The sequence below is a fragment of the Neovison vison genome, chromosome 11 (assembly GCF_020171115.1).
Source record: "Neovison vison isolate M4711 chromosome 11, ASM_NN_V1, whole genome shotgun sequence".
Taxonomy (NCBI): Eukaryota; Metazoa; Chordata; class Mammalia; order Carnivora; family Mustelidae; genus Neogale; species Neogale vison.
The window spans coordinates 210,126,851-210,144,834 of record NC_058101.1 but is presented as its reverse complement, the minus strand read 5'-3'; the positions used below and the strand labels follow the sequence as shown (position 1 = coordinate 210,144,834).

Genomic DNA, 17,984 nt, shown 5'->3' with positions numbered 1-17,984 from the left:
GAGTCGCACGTCTCATCGCAGAAGAAACTTCCAAATGATGCTGAGTGTCTTTTTCTTGCCTTCCCCCTGCCTTTTTTTTAAATTTTGCCATCTGTATACATCCTCTTTGGTAAATTGTCCATATGTCTTTTTCTTATTTTCGGAATGGATTATTTAGCATTATTTTTTTAAAGATTTCTTTGTAGGTTCTTAGGGTGCCTGCGGCTCAGTCAGTTAAGCGTCAGATTCCTGGTTTGGTCTTGTTTCATGATCTTGTGTTTGTGAGATCTAGCCCTGCATCAGGCTCTGCACTCAACAGAGAGGCTACATGGGATTCTCCCTCTCCCTCTGTCCCTCCCCTCCCCCTGACTCTCTCTGATGGAAGGAAGGAAGGAAGGCAGGCAGGAAGGCAGGGAGGCTGATTTCTTGGCCTATTCTAGATAACAGTCCTTTGTAGACTACATGGTTTGCTAGTATTTCCCCACAGTCTGTTACTTGTCTTTTTATCTTGTTCATACAAGTCTTTACAGAACAAACGTTTTTAATTTTGATGTGGTCGAATTTATGAACTTTCCATAACTTGTGCCTTTGGCATCAAGTTTAAGGACTCTGCTTTCTTAGGCACTAGTCCTTTTAGATATTTTAGTGCCTACACCATTCTATATAAATTTTGGAATAACCTTGTATACATCTCTAAAGTTCTTGGTGGGACTGCGGTAGGACTTGCATTATACCTGTCGAACATTTGGGGGAGAGTTGAAACCTCCAGTTCATAATATAATATTTGCTGTCATTTATCAAATGCCTTTTATGTGTCATTTGATGTATAAAATTGTCCCTTGTTAGCTAGTTTCTATTGTGGATTACATTACTTGAATTTGAATCCTGAACCAGCCTTGCATGCCTGGAATCAATTCTACCTTGTGGTGGAGTCCCGGGAACGGCCAGCAATCCCTGTACCAAGGGAGGAAAGATGACTGCGGACTTTGCTCTAAAGAGAGGAGAAGGCAAAGGGGGCCATGCTCAGAGAGGAAGACCCTTGCTCTTTTTCGTTCCTGCTTTTTTTGGTCCTTAGGATAATCACAGATCTTATCACTGTTTCTCAAGCATGTGAGTGTGACAAGGGGTTTTGCTGGAAGTGGGGGAGTCTGTTTACGGGAAAGACACGATATGCTGGTCTGCATGTTCCGCGAGTTCTGGTACACATAGCGCAAAGGGCAATGCATACATCTCTTAGGACACAGGATGGTCGCATGGGCTAAGAAAGCTTTGGGGACGACAACTTCCCGTAGCATTCCTATGACAGTGTGGTCACGCAGGCCTCGGCATTCTAAAGGCCTAAGCCCTTCTCCAAAACCTTCCATCGCCCCCAGCAGCCTCCGTGTTACATTTTAGCAAGACAGGTATTCTGGCTGATGGATGCTCTACGTTAACCCCCATAGTGGAGAATAATTCTTTTTTTTTTTTTTAATATTTTATTTATTTATTTGACAGAGAGATCACAAGTAGGCAGAGAGTCAGGCAGAGAGAGAGAGAGAGAGAGAAGCAGGCTCTCCGCTGAGCAAAGAGCCCCATGTGGGGCTTGATCCCAGGACACTGAGATCATGACCCGAGCCGAAGGCAGCGGCTTAATCCACTGAGCCACCCAGGTGCCCCAGTGGAGAATAATTCGTGTTGCACATTATTGGAATAAGTTTTCTAGTATTTTATCAAGGATATGTGTGTCTGTGTTGATGAGACATATTGGTCTGTGCCTTCTTCCTTCCTTATTTGTCACTTTTCTTTCTTTCCTGTCCCTTTCCCTTCCCTTTCTTCCTCCCTTCTTTCCATTCTCTTGCCCTGGTTTTAACATCAGATTAATAGTGGTTTCATTTGATGAGTTGAAAAGTATTACTTCCTCTGTTATGTTCCAGAGAAGTGTATAAAAACATAGTGCTGATTCTTCAATAAAAGATTGGTAGAATTCTCTAGTAAAGCTATCTGGGTCTGAAAATTTCCTTTGGGGAATCTTCTTAATTACAAGATCAATTTCTGTAATGGTCTTAGGACTATGTGTATTGTCTATTTCATCTTGGTTGAATTTTGATAGTTTGTGGTATTCAGAGAATTGTTTCATTTTTAATAATCTGTCAACTTTATGAGTCCAAAGTTATTCATAATGTTTGTTATATAATCTTCTTTATGACTTGACTCTGTAATAATATCTACGATTTTATGCCTAATATTAAAAATGTGTATCTTCTTTCTCCCTCCCTCCCTCTCTCTCTCTCTCTTTCCCTCCAGTCTTCTAAGAAGTTTATCAAGTACGTTGATTTTTTAAAAAGAAATAGCTTTTGTTTCTTTTTTTCTATTTTTTTTCTCTATTTGCAATTTTATTGACTTCTGACACTTATCATATTCTTTGCCAGCTCCTTTGGGTTTATTTTGCTTTATTATTTGTAGTTCCTTGAGGTTGGAACATAGATAATTATTTAATTCCTTTTCCCTTATGTAATGTAGTTATTTTAGTACTATAAATTGTCTTGTTGTCATTGTAATAGCTATATCCCAGATTTTTAAAAAATTATGTTTTGTTCTCATTTTGATTCTGTTCTTTGTTTGTTTCACTTGAGACTTTCTCTTTGGATCATGGATGTGTATTGTTTAAGTTTCATGTGTTTAGAAATTAGTATTAAAAATATTATTATTTCTGTTTCTTTTTTTTTTTTTTCCCAGCGGTCCAAGATTCATTGTTTGTGCACCACACCTAGTGCTCCATGCACTCCTTTACCTCTTTAATACCCACCATCAGGCTCCGTGCAATCCTTTACCTCTTTAATACCCACCATCAGGCTCTCCCATCCCCCACATCTCCCTCCCCTCCCAAACCCTCAGTTTATATTTAGTTTCTTTAAATGTGTTGAGGTCCATCGTCTGACCCAGAACGTGGTCTATGTTGGTGAATGTTCCATATAGCTTATAAAGCATGTGTGTTCTGCAGCTGGGGGGGTGGTGAAGTGTTCTGCATGTCAGTTAGATCCTGTTGGTGAATTGTATAGTTCAGATATTCTATAAACTTGCTGATTTTTTTTTTCCAGTTGGTAAATCACAGCTGCTAAAGTCCTCAGCTGTACTGTTAATTTGTTATTTCTTCTCTCAACTCTGTCAGTTTTGTTTCTTGCATTTTGAGGTTCTAGTATTTGTTGTTTGCACATTTAGAATTTGTGTTTCTTCCTGGTGGATCAATCATTTTATCATTGTATAATGTCCATCTTTGTTTCTAGAATTTTTTGGTTTATTTATTATTTTTATTTTATTTTATTTTATTTTATTTATTTATTTTTTTTTATTTTAGAGGGAGAACACCATGAAATGGTAGGGGAGGGGCAGAATCTTAAGTAGGCTCCACATTCAGTGCAAAGCCCAGTTCAGGGTGTGATCTCATGACCCTGACATAGTCATGACATGAACCAAAATTAAGAGTCAGACTCAACTGACTTGAGGCACCCAGGTACCCCCAAGTTTTTTTTTTTGTTCTCATGGCTATCTTGATCATATATTAATGTGGCTACTCTTGCTTCTTTGTTATCAATATTTGCATGGTATACTTCTTCTCATTCTACTCTCAACCTACCTATGTCCTTGACTTTGAAGTGTGTTTTTTTTTTTTTTTTTGTGAACAGCATGAATTTGGGTCATGATTTTATCCATTCTGCCTCTCCGTGTCTTTTAATGAATTACACCATTTATATTCGAAGTTATTACTTCGAAGTTATTACTTTGAAGTTATATTCGAAGTTATGTTATTGTTTGCATCTGTCATTTTATAATTTGTTTTCTGTTAGTTTTCTCTAGTTCTGATTCTGCTGTTTCTTTCTTTCTTTCTCTCCCTCTCTCTTTCCTTCCTTCCTTCCTTCCTTTCTACCTTCCTTCCTTCTTTCCTGTGAATTACTGCAACATTTTTTAAAGGATTCCATAGTTCTCAAAATGGTTGCTCTAGGTATTATAATAGACATTAATGATGTGTAACAGCCTACAGATTATGAGTTTTCTATTACTGTTGTAGCAACTTGGTGAGTTAAAACAGAAATTTATATTCTTATAATTCTGGAGCCTAGAAGTCCAAAGTCAGTTTTACTCAGCCAAAATCAAGGTGCAAGCAGGACCACACTCCCTCCGGAGGATCTGGGGAAAGATCTGTTCCTAGATTCTTCAGTTTTTGATAACTGCTAGCATTTCTTTAGGCTCTGGCCCTGTCACTTTCCTCTCTGCCTTCAAGGTCACACTGCTTTCTTCTCTTGTGTTTGAAATCTCCCCCTGACCCCTCTTAAAGGACACATGTGAAGGCCTGTAGTGCTCACGGTCATAATCCAGGATCATCCTCCCCCACCCCTGCCACCTCGAGATGCTTAACTTAAGACACATTTGTGGAAATGATTGCCATATAAAATAACATGCACAGGTGCCCTGGATTAAGACATGCACATTAACATGGCCATCATTCATCCTACTGCAATGATTTCAACTTTTACCACTTTGCCATATAACCTTACTTCCATTTAGACCCCTTTGGCTTTCCAACTTTTACATATCATTATCTTGAGTTCAGAGGGTGTTATAATTTTTATTCCAAACATTAAATATGATTTATGGAACTTACTATGGAATAAAAGTATAATTTGTGTCCTATATTTTCTTCCCTGTCCTGTTCCTTCTTTCCCTTGATGTTTCAGCTTCCTCCTATTTTCTTTTTTTTTTTTTTTTCTTTTTAAAGAAGTTCATGTAGCCAGTCACTAAGGTTGAGTCTACTAGCAGCAAATTCTTTGTCTGACATTTTAAAAAACTCCCTTGATTTCTGAAGAATACATTCACTGGATATAGAATTTATGGTTGACAATTCTTTTCAAAGCTTGAGAAAGGTTGTGACACTTCCTTTGGTCCTCCAGTGGTCAGGAGATACACATTCAAAAGGGTAAATTTGAGTAAATAATGAGTATTTCTTTGGCTATTATCCAGATGTTGTTCTTTGTCTCTAGTTTTCATTTAATTGGATGTGTCTTGGCATGGTTTCGTTTAGGATTTATCCTGTTTGAGGGTCACTGAGTTTCTTAGAACTGTAGGTTTATGTGTTTCAAATACCTTCACTTCACGGTCTTTCTTTTCTTATTATGAGACACAGGTGATAAACAAAGATTGGCTCTTTTGCTTCTGTCCCCAGGACCTGGAGGTTTTGTTCACTTTTTTTCAGTCTATATATTTTCTGTTGTTCACTGTAGGGGAATTCTATTCATGTGCTCTCAAATTCATTGATATACTCACACATCTCTACCATCAGCCTTCTATCAATTTTTATTTTAATTTATGTTGTACTTTTTAGTCCTATAATTTCCATCTGGTTCTTTCTTTATAACTTCCATTTCCTCACTGATATATTTTTCATCTTTATGCAGATAATTTGTAAATAACTGTTGAATCATTTAATGATGGCTGTTTTAAAACCCTTATAAGATGATTGCAATACCTGCTTTATTTCAGGTGCTGTCAGTTGGTTGTTTTTTCTCATTCAAATTTTGATTTCTTAGCTCTTAGTGAGATAATTATATCCTGGCTATTTTGTCTATCATGTTAGGACACACTGATACCATATAAATCCCTCATTATAGCAGCTAATGACCCTGGGTAGGCTCAGCATACAGGTCTTTGCCAACGTTGTGGGCTTGGGTTCCAATGACATGTTAATTTTCAGATAAATTAAAGTGTTGTCTTGGTCATCTTGGTTGATGTAGTGCCATAGGCTCTTGTACTCATTCTTATCGGGACCAGGATGTTTCTGGGAGGGGAGTATTTGGGATCCTGCAACCAGTTCCTCCTTCCCCACCCCCCTCCCCCTGCCTAGGTTTCTGGGAATGGAGGAAAATCTCAGTTTCCCATGAGCCAAGACAAAATGTCTTCCTCAGTCAGGTCACTTGTGTGGCTGAGTCTCTCTTGCAACTTCTATCTGTCTTGGTATCTTTCCTCAGAAAAGAGAACCCTAGGTTCATGGGGAAAGTGAAGGCTGGACATTTGTCATTGTTAGGGCTCTTTGTCTTAACAGCTACCTTGCTGCCTGTTGTTGTTAAAGGGATATCATCTACATCCTAGAGGAAAATGAGCTTATCTGGAGCCTTCTGTTGCCTGCTTGGGAAACACCCATCTGGTTGGTATTCTATTTGTGCAAGCAAGGCACCTGGTACTGTGGTGTTGCTTAGGTCCTGGATCCCAAACCAGCTTTTCTTCTTCTCCCTCCCTTTAGAGTTCTCTTGTGGTCGTCTCTTGTGATGTTCCAAGGGTTTATGCCTATGCTTAGCAGCCAAGAACATGGAAGAAAATTTCTCCCAAGTCTGAATTGGTAGTCCATATACCTTTAAATAGTCTGGGCTTCCCTCAACAGGAGAATCCTATAAGATTACTTTGGGACTTAATACTTTGGCTCAATACTTCAAATTTTGGACTAATATTTTGTCTACAGTTCTATATATAAAGATTTCATGATTTGGACTCAGCTTCTTGAATTTGAAGTAGAGGTTGCAGATGACTGATGTAATGCACATCCTGTTTTGTGCTGCTTGGCTGGAATGGCTTACAGCGTAGTCAACAAAGTCAGCCGCGTCAGAATGAAACATGTGCTTGAGTCAATTACGTGTAGATGCCAACTAGGAAAATCATGATGGCTTCAGCATAAGTACAGATTACATCCAGGTTTCATATTTTACATCATAATATGGTAATTTATTCTATAAAGCCACAGCCTTGGCTTGTTTCTCAGAGTCAGCTCGATTTGTAAGTCAGAGAAGAATTTCTCCTCACTTGTTCAGGCTCTCTCTGCCGGTGCATATCACGTAAGTAGACCTGGTGTCTGTGACTTCCATGAGAGAGGAGCCCGTCTGGGTATAGGTCGGATTAAGAACCTTTAGTGCCCATCAGGGCTCCCTCCTAGGCTGATTTGCTCTCAGGTCTGGGTCAGTACTTGGTCAGTACTGTATCTGAAGAACCCAAGATCACAATATGACCAGTGTTTAAATCCTGTCTGCCTTGGTTTTTTTAGTGAATAACTTGACTTATGACCCTGGCTGTGACATCTCTATGTCAGACAACCTTTACCAAGGGATCATATCAGGGCATCTCTTAATCTTATTAAAGGTATTTTCCTCCATCCCTGAGAGGGATGGTCTGTCCAGGTGCCTGAACAGATCAGATATGCTATCTTCTTCTAAATTAATTAAATTCTTCTTAGAACTCCAGCACTACGTAATTAAGACAGATGGCCAAGTGAAATATTTATTTTAAATAACTGCATTTTGTACACTTCCTGCAGAACTTATGAAATTTATGGACAGGAAGGAACTATAAAAACTTCAAGATCAGTGAATTCTAGGCCAGTTTGTAACTTAGGAGGAGAATTTGTTTTTCAACTGCCCATTTACCATAAAAATGCTTATGTTAAAGGTTTAGCACACTATCTTCCTTTTAGACATCCACCAGAAGAATGAGTTAAAACTTTTCTGTCTTACTAATTTCATGCTTAGACAGCTTTGTGGCGTGCTCACTGTTGGGTGTTTTTTATATCCAGGTTTGAACAAATTACTATCTTTTATAAATTGGTATACAATAAAATAGGAGTTGTTGGTGCACAAATCTGCAAGTATCAACACATGAATAGATGTGGAACCAGCACCAGAATCAGGATATGCAGTGATTCTGTCACCCCTAAGCTTTCATTCCTTCGTAGCCACACCTCCCACCCTGAACACAGCTGCTCTGTTCTCCATCACTAGTGTCATCTTTTTGAGAATATCACAAAGAGCAGTTACACTCTACATAATTTCTGAGAATGTAGGTGGGAGTGTAATGGCATATCCTCTAAAGAAAACAGGCAAGCAGTTCCCTATGAACTTAATATACATTTATCATAACATCCAGGAATCCCACTCCTGGGTATTTACCCTAGGAATATAAAATTTACCCTCCGTGAATGTATACACCAACTCTATTCCTAACTGCCAAATGCCTGTAGCTATAGAAATGCCCTTCAACTGCTGAATGGACAAATATGCCAGTAGCATACTCATCCAAGGGAATTCTACTTAGCAGAACCAAAGACAAATTTACATATGTAGGAACACAGGTATTCACAGAGGCATTGCATTGAGTGGACATTATCATGGTTGGTTTAGCCATCCTTTCAAGCAGACCCATTTCACTTATGTAGGGACAGAACTCTTGAATCAACAAGGACCAAAGAGAAGATCTGTTCAGAAATGAGTTCACTCTTCTATAAATTATAATATTTACAGCTATCAAAACATCATAAAGTCATTGTGTCATATGGGTGCAATTATGGCTTAAAGAACACTGACCTCCCAAAAAATGAAAGAAAGAAAGAAAGACAGACAGAAAGAGAGAAAGAAAAAACTCTGACCCATTTTCATTTGAAAGAGTTGAGATTTTTCTCAATGTAATGTGCTGTGTTTGTTAGAAAGGAACAAATATATAACCAAAAGTCATTTATTTCAGGTTGACAAAATCATTTAATATACTGGGAATTATTGTCATAAATACTGTCTATTTCTCTTTTTAGAAAAGATTTTATTTATTTATTTGACAAATAGAGATCACAAGTTGGCAGAGAGGCAGGCAGAGAGAGAGGGAAGCAGGCTCTCCGTGAGCAGAGAGCCCAATGCAGGGCTCGATCCCAGGCCCCTGGGATCATGACCTGAGCCGAAGGCAGAGGCTTTAACCCACTGAGCCACCCAGGTGCCCCGAAATACTGTCTATTTCTATTCAGCAGGAGCACTGACTGCAAGAGACATATCAAACCACTAAATGCAAGTCAGCTCTACGTTCTCTGAAATCTATCAAAAAGCAAAAGAATTTTAGATTTCAACAATTCCTTTAATATAACTTAATTCAATTATTTAACAGATGAGGAAGGTCTTAGAGGGGAGGGGATGTGGAGGTGAGTGAGCCAAGTAGTGGGTGCTAAGGAGGGACACATTGGGTGTCATGGATCATGACTGGATCATGGACCACAGCGTCAAAACTAATGATGTACTGTGTGTTGACTAACATGACATAACAAAACAAACAAACAAACAAAATGAAGAAGCTGACATAGAGGTAAAATAAGCACAAGCTTACCCTCAAGGAAGTTCAGAATTCAGTAGGACATAGATGTTGAAGTAGGTGCTTTTATGTATTTGTCTTAAAAGAGGTATATACAGAATTCTACAAGGGGCTAGAGAAAAAATTCTTACATTCTCTAAAATAGTTAAGAAATACCTAGCGAGAACCTTCAAATATTTAAGAACTCTTAGTTGCTGTCCAAGAAGTTTGGGCATCCTAGACGGTGATTTCAGTATTTGCCAAAAACCTGGAGGATGAGAAATGCCAGTATTTTGGAGAATGGATACAAAGGTCAATATGGTTGGGGCATAAGGAGCACCTTATGTGTGGGACAAGTTGGGAATTCCGATGTAGAGACAGAGGGCAAGAGAAAGCTGGGAATCTCCAATATGATGGCTTTTTTTTCCAAAAGAAAATTTCATTGGAGTTTTCTAACAAAGCAAGTTACTTAGTGTTTCATTAGGATAACTTTATTTTTATGTTTAAATAAAAATATTGTATCTCTCTGATATGAGGAATTTGAGAGGCAGGGTGGAGGGCTTGGGGTAGGGAAGGAAAAAATGAAACAAGACGGGATCAGGAGGGAGACAAACCATAAGAGACTCTTAATCTCACAAAACACACTGAGGGTTGCTGGGGGTGGGGGTTATGGAGACGGTGGTTGGGTGATGGACACTGGGGGGGGGTATGTGCTATGGTGAGCACTGTGAAATGTGTAAGCCTGATGATTCACAGATCTGTACCCCTGGGGCAAATAACACATTTTATGTTAATAAAAATAATTTTAAAAATGATGTACTCTAAAGAAAATTTAAGAAAAAAATGAAGTTGTTTTAAAGAAAGTAATTAAAATGTATGTGTTAGGATGACTGCTGAAGTTTTGTTTTGTTTTCTTATTAAAACAAGCATCTATTTTAGTTTCAGATACTAATATATTTTTTTAAATTTTCTTTTAAACAGATAAGCAGTTGCAAAGGGTAATAATATAATTTTCTCTTTGTTTCCAAAAACACATTTGTCAGTGTCAGAAAATGAAAATCACCCCAGAAACATGAAAAAAGAACAAGAAGGGAACTATTTTCCTTTGTTTTAAATAACAGTACAATAATTTTAAGATTAAAAATTTAGCATAAAATACTTCAAAAAATTTTCAAGTAATTTTAAAAACATTAAAGAAACTTAAAATAATTATTTAAAAATAATTGGGAGTTAAAAAATAATTGTGAGTGTCATTTCACAGTTATTTTCATAAATCAACCAGCTAAAAATAGTTGGTTTAAATGCTAAAGGGAAATACAAACCGTGCTAGTCTGACCTTTGATTGAACGAACTTTGTGTTAAGTACAGCAGTGCACCTGCTTGCTCAGTTTTACGTGAAGCGACAGACTGGCATAGAGAGAAGTAAAGTACCAGCTAGTGCAGAATGATGAGAAGCTCAAACATATGCAGCAGAGGTATTTCTAACGTGGTAAACTTGGCAACAAATTTCTTCAAGGTGTGAACATCTTCTACATGATAGTTCAGTTTCTAACAACTTAGAATTAAGCCCAAAGCCTGGAAAGGAAGGGATTCCAGGACCAAGAGGCGGTTTTGAGGCTGCTTCCGTGGTGCTGGTATGGGACGGTCAGCACTCAGACTAAGAAAGTAGAAACCGAGGGAAGTGATGTGATTAGTCGGACCTGCTGGTGAATGGGATGGCCAAGAGGGGGAAGTGAGAGAAAGAACTACCTCTCCCAACCTCCAGGGACCAGGCGGCTGGTGGAATGAGGAGGGGTTTGGGGGATTCAGAGAAGGGGGCAGTTCAGACTCCCTTACCTAAATGTTCTTTCTCTGATGTTTACAAATAAAGTTATCTGTGGAGAGAAGGGACGTAGGATTGGGAAGGAGCTTGGGAAAGATGATGATGGTTTGAGACAACAGCTAGTGGGATGGGAAGGAGACGTACGCTGGGTGCTGAGGGTCGGGCAGGACTCTGGGGACCATGGTGTATATTGGTGTAAGTCAGAAAACTCTTCACCAGGTTAGAGGAAGATGGATCAGATTGTTAGGTTGGTCCTAAGTGGGTTCTGTCCGATGAATGGAGCAGAGGGTAAGGCAATCGAGAGCACCATGGAGGGACCACTGGGCGCGTGTACCAGAGTATCAGCCACACTGTCCAGGGCGTGTAAAATGCAGTGAAATAAATAGAGGCCCCTGGAGTTTGAAGACTGGGTTTCAGGGGAGTGCAAGCCCATAACTGTTCAAAGACACCGGTGGTCAAAGAGAATGGTTAAGAGCCTAGGATTTTTATTATAAAGAGTAGCAAAGTGACCAGCACCTCACTTTAAATGGAGGGAAAGGAAGGGTCCCTGCACTTGAAAGGATCAAGGGACTATGACTCGCTTAGCAGAACTGTCCGTGTGGACACTCCTAACAGCCACGGGTGAAGATGGCACCACAGGTGAAGATGGCAGTCACCCTGCGGGCTGCAGGAAGATGGCAGAGATGAGAAGCGGGGTGGTACTGGATAATGTCCTGAATCTCGAGGTCCGGGGTGAGTCGAGAGTGGACATAGGGAATGTAGATCAGAAGGACGTTGACTCCACCCCCTTGCAGAGTTGATAAATGCCAAAAAGAAGATGTGGTGTGTACACACACACACACACACACACACACACACTCGAACGTTCTTCAGCCATTTATAAGAATGAAATCTTGCCATCGGCAACAATACGGATAGAACGGATGGACCCAGATTATATTATTCTAAGTGAAGTAAGTCAGAGAAAGACAAATACCGCCTGATTTCATTTGTGTGTGGATCTAAATATAATAATGATAAAATAACAAATAAACACAAAACCAGGGACAGTCTCATAAATCCAGAGAACACATTGGTGGTTGCCAGCAGGGAGGGGGCTCCGGGTGGGTGAAGTAGAGGAAGAGATTAAGAGGCACAAACCTCCAGCTGTGCAGTAGATAAGCCAAAGAGATGACAAGAACAGCATAGGGGTATAGTCAGCAATGTAATAGCACTGACCGGTGACTGGCGGTGTCTACACTTACCATGGTGAGCATCGCATAATGTACAGAGTTGTTGAATCACTATGTTGTACCCTGAAACTAATACAGCATTGCATGTCAAACATTTTTTAATAGAAAAAAGAACAAAATAGGAAGAAAAAAAGCATCATTGTCTACTTATTTTATAAGTAACTAAGAACCAATATATATTAGTGTGTAAGAAAAATCAGTGGTTATACTTCTCTCTTCTTTGTGTTTATATAAACTTTATGACAGAATGATACTTGTCTTTTTCTATTCATTGTCTTACCCAAGGCAGTGATTCTTTTTAAGGATTCTGTTCTTATGTAATCTCTACACCCAACATGGGGCTCAAACTCATGACCTCAAGATCGAGAGTTGCTTCCAGGGGAGCCAGCCAGGCCCCTCCCTAGAACAGTGAATGTAACCTAAGTTACAACAAATAACTGTTTATAATCGCTGTAAGAACAGACTTCCCTCCATATATTCACATAGTCCGAGGCAGTACAAGAGAAATTTAAAAAAAAATGGAAAAGAAAGAAGCCAGGTAGAAAATGAGCACCAGAGTCCCCTTCCTTCAGAAACACCAGACATAACCTCTGCTGAGAATGGTTAGGAAAACTGAATACAGAATGAATCGGCAGGTCTCTCAAGGCTTGAGAATGATATAAGGCAGCCAGGATTTTAGAAGATAGAAATCAGAGAAGAACAAATATGCATTAAGATGAATCGCATATTTCATAAATCACTTTCCCCTGGGGGCATTTTCTGATTCTCAGTTTAGGGCATCCTGGCAGACAGATATCAGTGACTCAGAGAATATGGCTTTGGGAGGCAGGGGATGTGGAGGCCCCTGAACTGGGCTATAAAAACAGTGAGGACTTGAGGGTCCAAGATATCAAGGAAAAGAGAATTACAGGGTAACCAGCCTGGCATCTGCTGGGTCTTGATGTATTTATCTAAGCCTCGCTCTCCTGGGATTAGAAGAAAAGAGCCCGAACAAAAATTTGCTGTCACAGTTCTATAGAGCTCAGAAGAACTGGAATTTTCAGGCTAAGTGGACAAAGATGATGTCCAAGACCTATTTTTTTAAGGAGGAGATCTAGTCGTAAATGTGTTCTCTGGATTGTGGCATAAGAAGGAGTGAGCCTTGGGCAGCAGGCTGGAAATATACCTGGGAATCATTCAGATGACTGATGGGTCAAGGCCGTCTCTCTAATGTCAGAGGAAAATGAAAACAGTATTCAGAATTCTAGGTTGGTGTCTAGGCTATGTCTGCCATTCAGTCAAAGCTTACCTGGAGTGTCCAGAAACTATGCCCAAGGACCCCAACCCAGGAGACAGAGGAGAAAAAGAACGAGACATCCAAACATCGCAGTTAGCACTCAGGGACTCTGGTAATTAACTATGATTTATAAAATTTAAGAAAATAAGTGAGAATGCAAGTTGGTGCAGCCTCTTTGGAGAACAGTGTGGAGATTCCTCAAGAAATTAAAAATAGAGCTTCCCTGTGACCCTGCAATTGCACTCCTGAGTATTTACCCCAAAGATACAGATGTAGTGAAAAGAAGGGTCATCTGTGCCCCAATGTTTATAGCAGCAATGGCCACAGTCGCCAAACTATGGAAAGAACCAAGATGCCCTTCAACGGACGAATGGATAAGGAAGATGTGGTCCATATACACTATGGAGTATTACGCCTCCATCAGAAAGGACGAATACCCAACTTTTGTAGCAACATGGATGGAACTGGAAGAGATGATGCTGAGTGAAATAAGTCAAGCAGAGAGAGTCAATTATCATATGGTTTCACTTATTTGTGGAGCGTAACAAATAGCATGGAGGACATGGGGAGTTAGAGAGGAGAAGAGAGTTGGGGGAAATTGGAAGGGGAGGTGAACCATGAGAGACTATGGACTCTGAAAAATAATCTGAGGGTTTTGAAGTGGCGGGGGGGTGGGAGGTTGGGGTACCAGGTGGTGGGTATTGGAGAGGGCATGGATTGCATGGAGCACTGGGTGCAAAAATAATAAATACCGTTATGCTGAAAATAAATAAAAAGTAAATTAAAAAAAAGAAAATAAGTGAAATAATAATTTTACCAGAAAACTGTAATCCATAACAACAAAGCAAATGGAAGTTTAAGAATTGAAAAATGCAGTATCTGCTATAATTAACTCGATCTAGGTGTTTGAATTGGAAGTTAGTTTAGTAAAAAACATTCCAACTGAATCAAGGAGGAAAAACGCAAGGAAATGATGCGTATCTTGGGAGTTTTGAAGGAAAGAGAGTGGACAATATCTGAAAACATTGCTAAGAACTTTCCGGTACTGACCATGGACATTGAGGTCGCGATTCATGAAATTCCATCAGCCAGACAGGATAATACAACAGAAACCTCACACTGGCACATTGCAATAAATCTGGTGCCAAACAGACAAGGAAATGTCTTAAAACCAGCATATGCAAAGAAATATTTTCCAAAGAGCAAATACGAGACTGATGGACCTGTCTCAAGACCAACAACAGAAATGAAAAGACAGCAGAGCGGCATCCCTGAAGTGCTGGGGGAAGGGAAGCTATCAAGTGAGGGCATGAAGTCGAAGGTCATCGACCAATCGAAAAAGGAAAACCAGGAAAAATGAACTTTAAGTTATCATGAAATTATATTCTAAATGAAAGGTGAAATTCTCTGGTTAGGTCAAGTAGTATAAATAAAATATAAAAATAATATGAATCGGTTATATGATGCTTACAAGAGGAAAACACTGTAGAGAGAGAGAGTAACTTGAAAGTAAAAGTTCAGGAAAAGATCCTTGTGGCAAGGATTAACAAAAAGGAGAAAAATGTGGCATTATAGTCGTCAGTCAAAGTAAACAGACACTTATACTGGACATTGATGGTCTGTTCACGTGTTGGTATGTTGCACTTCAACAAAAGGCATGCATAGAGAAGAAAACAAGTCTCTTTGAACCAAACAATCAAATAAAACACCAAATATAAAAGAACAATCTCTCTAGCAAAGAAAAATCTTCAAACAGAAATAATTTTTAGTGACTACACATTCCTCACTGAAATTCTGTGGTTTTTTTTTCCAACTTTTGTGTAACATTGCATAAGTTACTGCCCATGTCATGACGACTGTTCATCTCCCTTCTAAGAAGCAGGTTTTCTGTACGGCCCAAGGTGAGCGTGTTGGGTTGACAGACTGATGGCCCGAGTGATGGAGCCGGTCATTGTTCATATTCCTGGAAGTGCTCTGCTGAAAGCAAAACTTCCTATTTGATTAGAGACATTTATTTGGGTTGAATTGATTTTTTTCTTACCCTTTTTGTATTTCAACATTTTTTTTGTCAGTGTCTTGAGTTCAGTCAATGGATTTAGTGTTTCTTCGTACTGGCTGACAGCAGCCACTATGTGACTATTTTTTTAACAAGGAATAAATGCTTCATTGCAACTTCCATTTGGCGTGACCTGGACGTTGGTACGCAGAGGGGAAGTTCAATAAACTTGCCACGTCTATTTCAGCTTTGCGTGCTGTTCTTCTTGTCGATATTTTCTTAACATATGGCAACTTGTGTGTGTGTGTGTGTGTGTGTGTGTGTGTGTGTGAGGGAGAGAGAGAGAACAGTTTTAGTTTCACAACAAAATTAAGAAGGAGCAGATACTTCTGTGTAGTTCCCTCCTCCCTTACACACAGCCTTCCCCACTCTCAGCAGGCCCCCCCACCCAGGTGGTACATTTGTTACAAATAATGAAACCACATTCACACATATTATCACCCCAAATTCATACTTTGTATTGAGAGTCACTCTTGCTCCTTTACATCCTATGGGTTTGGTCCAACACATAAAGACATGTACTGACCATTATAGTGTCATACGGGGTAATTTCATGGCCCTAAAACTCTCCTGTGCTCCACCTCGTCATCCGTCGTCCTACCCCAGGCACCTCGGATTTTTTTTTTTTTTTACTGTCTCCATAGTTTTTCCTTTCTCAGAATGTCATAGCGTTGCAATCACACAGTATGTAACTTAAGTTTCTTTTCATGACTTGATAAAATCAGCTCATGTCTTTTTAGTGCTGAAGAATATTCCATCCTATGATGTATTTCTAAAAGAGATTTTGTGGTCAAGGTACGTGATAATTTCAAAGTAGGAAATCTAAGCCTTTTGTGGATGAATCAGAACATTTCTCAGCCTAGAGATATGGATGGTGTGACGTTATTCATGTTGATGGCGTGACGTTACACAGCCCATACGGAAGAAGATCTCTCTCTCCTTCCCATGCCGGGGTCACCACCTGTTCCGGGTCTGGGACCGAAAGGCCTGCACCTGGAGAAGCCCTTCAGTTCCAGACAGATAGGACGGTTGGTGACTCTGGGTCAGTTCTTAAAATCGAAGATGTACATTTTCAAACATAGAAAAGAGTAACTAATATAAAAAGTCTGTTAATGTCGAGTTTACATAGAAATATAAATTGCAAGTGGCTATTGATTCTTCAAAGGAGGGTCTGAAGGCACGCACCATACTTGTCTGTTGAGGCAGAAAGACATGATGGTCTTCCTCAAGGTAAAAGTAGAGATGTTTGGTGACTCCAGTAACGGCTCTCACCTTTCTCTTCTGTGCAGACTGACCGGGTCCAGCGTCCCGGACCTCATCGTGAGCATGAGTAACCAGATGTGGCTCCACCTGCAGTCGGACGACAGCATCGCGTCCCCCGGGTTCAAAGCTGTCTACCAAGGTAGGGACGCGCCCAACCGTGCCTGAAGCTAGCATGTTTCCAGAGGGCGAGCGCCGTGCTCCATGTGTGAGATACACATAAACCCGGCGTGCTTTAAAAAGCAGGGGCTGGTTATTTGCTATTCTTTAGTTAAAGCTCCACTTGTGGACCTTTTTTTTTTTTTTTTTTTTTTTTTGCAAAAGCTTTTTAAGTTGGAAGCCTGGCTTGCCAGGATCTGTGCTGTCAGTAGGCCAAAAGGAGGAGTAGGACCGAGTAGGAGCGCAGGCTCTGACAAGTGAGCACACGGTGGGTCTCGGCGTTTTCTCCCTTCCCGAGAGGCAGTCATGATGCTCATTAACTAGAGGAAGCATTTTGAACAATGAATCGAAGTGGCATTGATGTAATTAAGCTCCATTCTGTGCATGCTTGTGTACAGATGTCTGTGTGGTGGTGGCGTTGAACTGAAAACAGAGAAATCTATGTGAAGTTGGAGAGAATTCTACCAAGTTCTCGTGCAGGAGAAAATATGTGGTTTGGGAGTTAGGAGTCACAATTACTCCCAAGACGTTGGCTTCACCTCTGAATTCATGTGCGGGAGCCATTTTGTGGGAGAAGGTTTCCGTCGAGCAGTACAGCTGTGTGTCCCATAAACCAGGGCCTCACGTGGGGTGTCCTCTAAGTGGCACATACACAGACCATTTTCATTCAGCTGCACGCTTTGGTGTTCCTGAGATCAGTAATCAAACAGTTTGACTCAAGAGATAAACGTGAAAGAAGCTTGGGAACACGTTCCCTTCTCCATTTTGAATTATCCAAGTCATGGGGGAGCAGCCTCTGTCTTCAGCTTCAACCCTGTAATTTTCTGACGAAGAGAAAGAAACCATTCTCTTAGGCGCAGATAATACATACGTGTCCCCAGAAGCAGTCGATGTCTCAGATTAAAATGGTCTATAAACTATTTTATGAAACTGCTTATTTATAAAACTTTAAAGGATATATTTAAGCTACCGTTTGCATTTGATGTCATCCTTTCAATAAGCTGCAAACTGATTTGAAATCATTTTCGAAAAGATCGAGAAGAACCTTTTACCATCTTGAAAGCAAATTAAGAGAAGTCT

The 17,984-nt window shown here is 39.9% G+C and overlaps 1 protein-coding gene across 1 annotated transcript in view; it reads left to right on the top strand.

Moving 5' to 3' along the window:
- The window catches only part of CSMD1 (CUB and Sushi multiple domains 1), a 732,674-nt gene that overhangs the window by 270,375 nt on the left and 444,315 nt on the right, over window positions 1-17,984 (top strand). Inside the window, exon 7 of the mRNA XM_044225749.1 lies at window positions 16,775-16,887. Coding sequence (XP_044081684.1) covers window positions 16,775-16,887 — 113 coding nt within the window. The remainder of the gene's footprint in view (window positions 1-16,774; window positions 16,888-17,984) is intronic.